This window comes from Sinocyclocheilus anshuiensis, unplaced genomic scaffold (genome assembly GCF_001515605.1).
Source record: "Sinocyclocheilus anshuiensis isolate Anshui unplaced genomic scaffold, SAMN03320099.WGS_v1.1 scaffold612, whole genome shotgun sequence".
Taxonomy (NCBI): domain Eukaryota; kingdom Metazoa; phylum Chordata; class Actinopteri; order Cypriniformes; family Cyprinidae; genus Sinocyclocheilus; species Sinocyclocheilus anshuiensis.
The window spans coordinates 95,985-103,695 of NW_015554098.1; the positions used below are offsets into that span (position 1 = coordinate 95,985).

The 7,711-nt window shown below is 37.9% G+C and overlaps 2 protein-coding genes across 2 annotated transcripts in view; one reads left to right on the forward strand and one right to left on the reverse strand.

Annotated features, from left to right (window-relative positions):
* Positions 1 to 2,085, reverse strand: part of LOC107669539 (polycomb protein suz12-B-like) — a 19,135-nt gene extending 17,050 nt beyond the window's left edge. The window contains exons 1-3 of the mRNA XM_016461811.1: positions 1,455 to 2,085; positions 1,045 to 1,091; positions 874 to 938 (exon numbers count right to left, since the gene is read on the reverse strand). Of these exons, the coding sequence (XP_016317297.1) occupies positions 874 to 938; positions 1,045 to 1,091; positions 1,455 to 1,602 (260 nt within the window). The 5' untranslated portion in view covers positions 1,603 to 2,085. The remainder of the gene's footprint in view (positions 1 to 873; positions 939 to 1,044; positions 1,092 to 1,454) is intronic.
* An 864-nt stretch (positions 2,086 to 2,949) lies between these two features.
* The window catches only part of LOC107669540 (U3 small nucleolar RNA-associated protein 6 homolog), a 13,883-nt gene continuing 9,121 nt past the window's right edge, over positions 2,950 to 7,711 (forward strand). Inside the window, exons 1-9 of the mRNA XM_016461812.1 lie at positions 2,950 to 3,088; positions 3,241 to 3,359; positions 3,482 to 3,559; positions 3,651 to 3,714; positions 3,813 to 3,894; positions 4,140 to 4,315; positions 5,198 to 5,277; positions 5,772 to 5,849; positions 5,976 to 6,155. Of these exons, the coding sequence (XP_016317298.1) occupies positions 3,061 to 3,088; positions 3,241 to 3,359; positions 3,482 to 3,559; positions 3,651 to 3,714; positions 3,813 to 3,894; positions 4,140 to 4,315; positions 5,198 to 5,277; positions 5,772 to 5,849; positions 5,976 to 6,155 (885 nt within the window). The 5' untranslated portion in view covers positions 2,950 to 3,060. The remainder of the gene's footprint in view (positions 3,089 to 3,240; positions 3,360 to 3,481; positions 3,560 to 3,650; positions 3,715 to 3,812; positions 3,895 to 4,139; positions 4,316 to 5,197; positions 5,278 to 5,771; positions 5,850 to 5,975; positions 6,156 to 7,711) is intronic.

Sequence of the window (7,711 nt, forward strand, 5' to 3'; positions counted from 1 at the left end):
GAAGTCTCGAGACAAACAGAGTGAGCCTCAGCGCGAGCTTGTATTCTGTATTCTGCTAACTTGCTGCAATTCTCTCTGATCACGCAGTACCTTACCGCGGGAAGAAAAAATCTTCGGTCTGTCCAATGACTGTAAAGTCATTAGGTCCGTCAGACTTAAGATATTTTAGCGGTAATGAGACCAAAATAATTAAGACCCATCGAATCCGAATTTAAGACTTTTTAAGACTTTTTAAGGCCTTATATTAGGAAAACGTTATTTAAGACATTTTAAGACTTTTTAAGGACCCGCGGACTGTGTGAAAGCAGTCAGTGCTGCTTCCCCTCTCACAAGAGTCACCAAAGAGGGGAATCCCCCCCCAAAGAGGGGAATCCCCACCCCCCCCCTTTCAAAAATTAAATTCAGGCCCTGAATAAATGTCTAAAAATCCTGATTGGAGTATCAATATAAATAGTTATAAATGATAAAAAAAAGGCGGCTTTAAAAAGATCAGTATCAGTGATTGGTATCGGCAGATACTGCTTTCCGTGATCGGCGATCGGCCTCAAAAACCCTGATCGGAGCACCCGATATAAGTATATATAAATACACACACATACATGTATATATTTAAAAAACTATTTGTATGTATATATATTCATACTTGTATATAATTTATATTATATATAAATATATTTCATATATTAATCCATCATATTTTTCCTTAATATATACATGCATGTGTATTTATATATACATAATAAATATACACAGTACACACACATATAGTATGTAAACAAACTTTTATTTTGAATGAGATTATTCGCGATTAATCATTTTACAGCCCTACAAAGCAAATTTTCAGATAATTATTAGAACATAGAGAAGACCTACCTTTTGGCATTTGTTCGTGAGTTTCTATGAGACATAAAGGTGAGGGTCCTATGAAGTAACATTGGCTGTGAAAGAGCAAAAAAAAAAAACTAAAATCAAGTACAAACAGACCTGACATTAATATAAATTCAGTGTTAAGCCTTATGTATTTATCTATAAAGGTATACATACAGCTATTAGGTTCCTTGTTCGTAGGAATCTGTATATTTGAGTAGGCTCTGAAGAGAAAACGCAGAAGTATTAACAAAAACATACTATTCTAAAGTTTCAAAGTGAAAACAACTTTTGTCTGTTGCTTTTAAACCCCTTCATGTACAATAAACTAGAGGGTTTTAAGTAACTGTTTGCAAAATTAGTTATTACTTAGTGATAGTAATGAAAAACAGCATCATGTTAAAAAAACAGCCACAAAGCTAAATCCAAGGACTCCCCATACCTAACGGCAATAACAGCAGACCAGAGATCTTTGTCATGACAAAGAATTGTGACAGATGTGAGTGTGTTAATATATTTTCCCAAAGGCCAAAAGATACAGATAATAGTTTTACTATGGTGTGCTAAATTAAGTCAGATATACTCACTTTCAAAGGCCTGCAGGAAGAGCTCATGGTCGGCCTGCAGCTGCTCCATCTTGGGCTTCTTTATGGAGCTCACGGCAGAGGATGGGTATACAGCACCATTGACTTTACAGTTCATCACCTGAGCCGAGTATTTCTGAGGAGCCATCATAAACTAACAACCACCCAAAACTTCACACCAAAACAACACCAGGCGAAATAAATATCTGCACATTAATGACAGACAGCTGCCCTCGCTCCTTTAACCAGCCCTCTACCATCACGTAAACATCAGATATTGGTGGTCACCAGTCTCTGTGACTAGTACATGTTTTAATATGACTCATATGAGTTGTAAATATGTTCTTGATGTGTGTCCTCAGTCTGGTCACTGATCCTCAACAGATGAAAATTAGCACGTTAGTTTGCGGTTCTTCACAGCGACGAAAACACAGTTGAACGGCACCGGGTTATCCGTCCATACAGGCAGCCGTTCACGTACCGGATTAAATAAACGACTTGGTTTATTAAATATCTGTTATTTGCGACCGAAATTGCGTTTACTTTGAAAGGGAAAATCATACCAAGTGATGGATATCGGTAGAACTGTATCGCCCGAGCCCTTGAGGAAAGTGCCGTGAGAACCCGCCCAACAATGTGGCAGCCAATCGGAGACGTCGTCTGGTGACATCGAGGGTTTCTATTGGCTTGACTCACCTTGATAGACGCGAGATTAAGATTGGTAGAGAAGACAAATTGCCGCCAAGAATGTTTTGGTTCTGGGAAGAGAGAGAACGCGGGGAAGAATAGCGCATATTGCGAGCTCTGTTTAGCTACTTATCTATTGTAAATCATCATTTCAAATAAAAATACTGATGAAAATATGTACCCGAAATAATATTTGTATGGTCTACATTTCAAACGAATGATGGAGTGAAAACGGTTGAAAACTGTTGGCCCTAGCCACTCCACAAAGTTTCGCAATTCAGGAAAACTTGTCTAATTATTAATGCTCTAAATTATGATATTTCGCTAAAACAAACAGGTTTAGACTATAGCAATAAATATCAAGGATCCATCAATCGAGTGCAGAATTCCCATCGGAGATATTTTCTGATGAGCAACCGGATGTAGAGCACATGACAACTTCCCGTCCCCACGTGTGTAGGGATGTGAAGCAAGTCAGGTTTCGTATGATGGGAAAATTCCACATTCACAAAGCAAGATGCCTTAATTTTAAACCTAATTGTAAAATATTCACTTCTGATTTACTTTTGTTTTACTCATCACTTCAAAAAATCTCCTCTAATAAAAAAGCCTTAAAAACATCCAATCTTATAAAAAAAATCATAAATAAGTTGTAACTTTTATGATTGTAAAATAATTGTATATTTGTTTACCTTTTAATTGTTTTTGTATCCCCCATGTGTTTATGCATATGTTTATGTTCCTGTTCTAATAAAAAAAAAAAGAAAAAAAAAAGAACACACTAGCAACAACATAATTGTTAAAAACAAGCAGATCTGTAGTAAAGTGTCTGTGCTGTCTTATTATGATTGTCAGTTATTTAAATCTGTTCTTATCTTTCAGTTAGGGCACAAAGTCTCAGCTCAGCAAGGTTTTGTCATCTATGTTAGCTATCCATCCTGACAAACCAGGTAAGCTTTTATTAAAAAAATTAATTTTAGTTTTAGCTGGTTTGTCCAAAAGATTTATTGTTCTATATAGCATTCATATTCGTTTACTTTAGAAGGTGTTAGAAATTTCAAAGCAGATGGCCAGAAATAAAATAATTTCATAATGTTTGCAGCTTTGTGGATAATGGCTGCTAAGTGTGAAATGGAGGACAGGAACTCTTCAGAGAGTGCCCGGCATCTCTTCCTCCATGCCTTGCGCTTTCATCTTGAGAATAAGAAAGTCTTTCAGGAGGTGAGAAGACACTGGCATCTCTTTGAGTTGGCCTGAAACAACTAATAAAACATTAAATTCTAAACAGTCCACACTGATGTTCATGTAATAATATTTTATTATTAATTTGTGTTCATGCACAGTATTTCCGGATGGAGCTCTTGCATGCTGAGAAACTGAGGAAACAGCAGCAGGAGTTGGAACAAGCTAAAATATATGTGGTAGGGGTTATAGGTGTAGATCTGGGTATTTTCTAATTTTTGCTAATTAAAAAGCTAGCAACAAAACATGTTTTCTCAATTTAGGGGGAAGACGGAAATCTTGAGTGGAAAACTTGCTGAGGTGGTGTACAGAGATGCTGCACAAAAAATTAAAGGTCAGTTAAACTTGAATTAAATTTTCACAGAACTATTCAACTCAACAGGTTGTATTAGCAGAGTGCTGTACATTTATTTATCTGCTGTTTCTGATCAGGGGCTGAATTCATCTTGTCGCTGCTACAGATTGCTGCCATCTTTGACTTCACAAAGGAGCTACAGGACACCATCCTGCAAGAGTACAGAGTTTTTTGCTTATTTCTGAGATTGGACGATTTAAGCATACACATTTCTTATTGTTTTTTTTCTTAGTTTTTAGATGATCACCTTAATTGACTGATTTGTCATTTTTGTTGAATAATCAGCAATAAAAATGCTGTAGGAGCTATTATAAATGAACAGATTAACACTGAAACCAGTATTGGGGAAAATGCATGTACAGGAAGTCATGAAAAAGTGATATTTGAATAATGTTTGTGTTCAGTCTGCAGAGTCAGTATGTTGATGACTGCACGATGTGGGATTTCATGGCTAAGCGAGAGCTGGATGCTGCTGGGGCCCCGGAGCTCCAGTCTGCGAAAGGAAGAGCTTCTGATACAGATCGCAGAGAAGAACGTTGCTGTGTCGTTTATGAGGAGGCACTAAAGAGCCTTAATACAGGTATCATGATTCAACATGTTCAGTATTTGCATCTAAGAATACTAAGCTTGAATTCAGTGGTGGAATATGAGTGGATTCTCATGGTCTCATTTGCCTACATTTAAATTTACATTTAGACATTTAGCAGATGCTTTTATCCAAAGTGACTTACAAATGAGGACAATGGAAGCAATCAAAATCAACAAAAGAGCAATGATATGCAAGTGCTATAACAAGTCTCAGTTAGCTTAATGCAGTACATGTAGCAAGGTTGTTGTTTTTTTTAAATCATATAATCAATAAAAAGAAAACAGATAGAATAGAAAAAGAATAGAGCAAGCTAGTGTTAGAGGCCTTTTTTGCTTTTGTTAATCAGAAGTAGTCAAAGTCAGAATTATAATTGTATAATAAATAAAAAGAAAACAAATAGAATGCAAAAAGATTAGAGAAGGAAGTGTTATTTTAATTTTTATTTTAAAGAAAACAAGCAGTTAGTAAATAAATAGTGCAAGTCTAAAAAGGGCAAGTTTTTTTTATTATTTTTTTTATAAAGAGTAGAATTAGAATAGAGAGTGCTAGAGTTAGAGGGTCAAATAAAGATGGAAGAGATGTTTTTTTATAGCCAATTCTTGAAGATGGATAAGGACTCAACTGCTCGGACTGTGTTGGGCAGGTCATTCCACCAGGAGGGAACATTTAATTTAAAAGTCAGTGAAAGTGATTTTGTGCCTCTTTGGGATGGCACAATAAAGCGCTGTTCACTTGCAGAACGCAAGCTTCTAGAGGGCACATAAGTCTGAAGTAATGCATTTAGGTAAAGTGTTGCTGAGCCAGTGGTGGTTTTGTAGGCAAACATTAATGCCTTGAATTTTATGCGAACTGATGTGTAATTTATTTTTGTAGAGGCCATGTGGACATGTTATGTCACATTCTGTCTTGAGAGATATAAGAGGAAGACAAACGTCACTCAACTCAAGGAAAAGGTGATAAACCTGTTTTTTGTTTTTTTGTCTTGATCAGAATAGCATAGTAGGACTTACTGTATTTGGGAAGTTTGATTTCTTATATTAAACCATATTTACAAAAAAGGTGGCAACTTTTATAACCTGAATATTAGGCATCTTCCCCCTGCAAATTAAAGGCATATGGAACATTAGTTATGTTTAACAATTGGTTATGTCATCAAGCTAAACAATAGCCAAAGCTAAAAGATCTCACCCGTTACCATTGAAATCTGTGTCTCATCTTAAGTTAGTTTTATTTTATATATTTTTAAATAGTTTATTAATACCAAGCTCTGTTCAAATTCAAAATCAAGTTTTGTTTTGTTTTTTCTCAGTTTTATTATCTGTCTGCGGATACTAATACTAACATTTTTGCTTTCTTATAGAAAAGTGTATTTGTTGATTTATTGGTTTCTGGGTGATTTTAATCTAAGTCAGATTGACACATATTGTTTGACTGTTAATTTTTTCAGAGAAGGGAACGATTACTCAGAGTCTTACAGAATACTCATGATGCCAAGCTTTTGCAAGAGACATTCTACAAGAACTGGGTAATGTTCACTGTTAACATTGGAATCTCATTGCAAAATCTCCTTCCTTACACACCTTATGCAGCACTTGATTAAAATGGTGCTGCTGTAGTAATATAGGCCACTTTCTATCACCTCAAAAAACAGCTACAGGTCCTGTTGACGTCAGGGGATACAGTATCTGCTACCCAGGTCGCCATCACAGCCACCCAGCGCTTCAGCCAATCAGTGGAGATGTGGAGCTTCAGCCTCCAGACATTGGTCCATCTGGAGAGCACAGAGGCGGGACATCTATTCCAGGAAGCCCTGAAACACGTGAATCCCAAGGTAGCAGTTGTGCCACAGCTGCCTCTAAGTGGGACATCTTCTAACAGCAGATTTGCCCTAATTTGTCCACTTGAACAAATGAACTACTTCTGAAGGCTTTTCTTTAAAAAAATATTTTAATAATAATTGGATAACAGTTCTATAGTTACATTTATCTGTTCTGACTCTGGCACACTTTTCAAAACCTTTTCTTCTCTTCTTTGTCCTCCTCCACCCCCTCCTTCATCAACTCATACTGCTAATGATTTTGCAATATTCTTCATAAATAAAACAAGGACCATCAGCGACCAGTTCTCCACACCACAAACTGACAAAAACTTCATAACCATAAATACTTATTCTTTCGCCTCCTTCTCTCCACTCTCTGAGGCAGACGTTTCTAAACTTATCTTTTCCAATCATCCTACTACCTGTCAGCTTGATCCTATCCTCACTCACCTCCTTCAGGCCATTTCTTCTTCAGTTATACCTGCGCTCACTCACATTATCAACACCTGTCTTCACTCTGGTACATTTCCCACAGCATTCAAGCAGGCTCGGGTAACCCCACTGCTTAAGAAAACCTCTCTAAATCCAGCACTTTTAGAAAACTACAGACCGATATCCCTTCTTCCGTTAATTGCAAAGACACTTGAGCGAGTTGTATTCAACCAACTATCTGTTTCTTGCACAGAACAACCTCATGGACAGCAACCAATCTGGCTTCAAAAGCGGCCACTCAACTGAGACTGCACTGCTCTTGGTTACTGAAGCCCTGAGACTGGCAAGAGCAGCTTCCAAATCCTCAGTACTCATCTTGCTGGATCTGTCTGCTGCTTTTGACCCAGTTAACCACCAGATCCTCATGTCCAACCTCATGAAGATGGGCATCTCAGGAACCGCACTCCAGTGGTTCAAGTCTAACCTCTCTGGTAGTTCCTTCAGGGTGTCTTGGAGGGGTGAGGTTTCTAAGTCACAACTTCTTGCTACTGGGGTTCCTCAAGGCTCAGTGCTTGGACCACTTCTTTTCTCCATCTACATGTCATCTTTAGGATCCGTCATTCAGAAGCATGGCTTTTCATATCATTGCTATGCTGATGACACTCAACTCTACTTCTCATTTCAACCAAATGATCCGACAGTAGCTGTTCGCATTGCAGCCTGTCTGACAGACATTTCTGGCTGGATGAAGGATCATCACCTTCAACTCAACATTGCTAAGACAGAACTGCTCGTGGTCTCAGCAAACCCAGCACTTCATCACAACTTCTCTATACAGCTAGGTTTGTCAACCATAACTCTTTCCAGGGCAGCTAGGAACCTTGGAGTTGTGATTGATGATCAGTTAACCTTCACAGATCATTGCTACAATGGCCCGATCCTGCAGATCTGTCTTATACAACATTAGGAAGATTAGACCCTTCCTATCAGAGCAGGCCACACAACTCCTTGTTCAAGCTCTTGTTCTCTCCAGACTGGACTATTGTAATGCCCTCTTGGCGGGCCTTCCGGCTTGTACTATCATACCTCTGCAACCGATCCAGAATGCAGCAACGAAATTGGTCTTTCACAAGCTG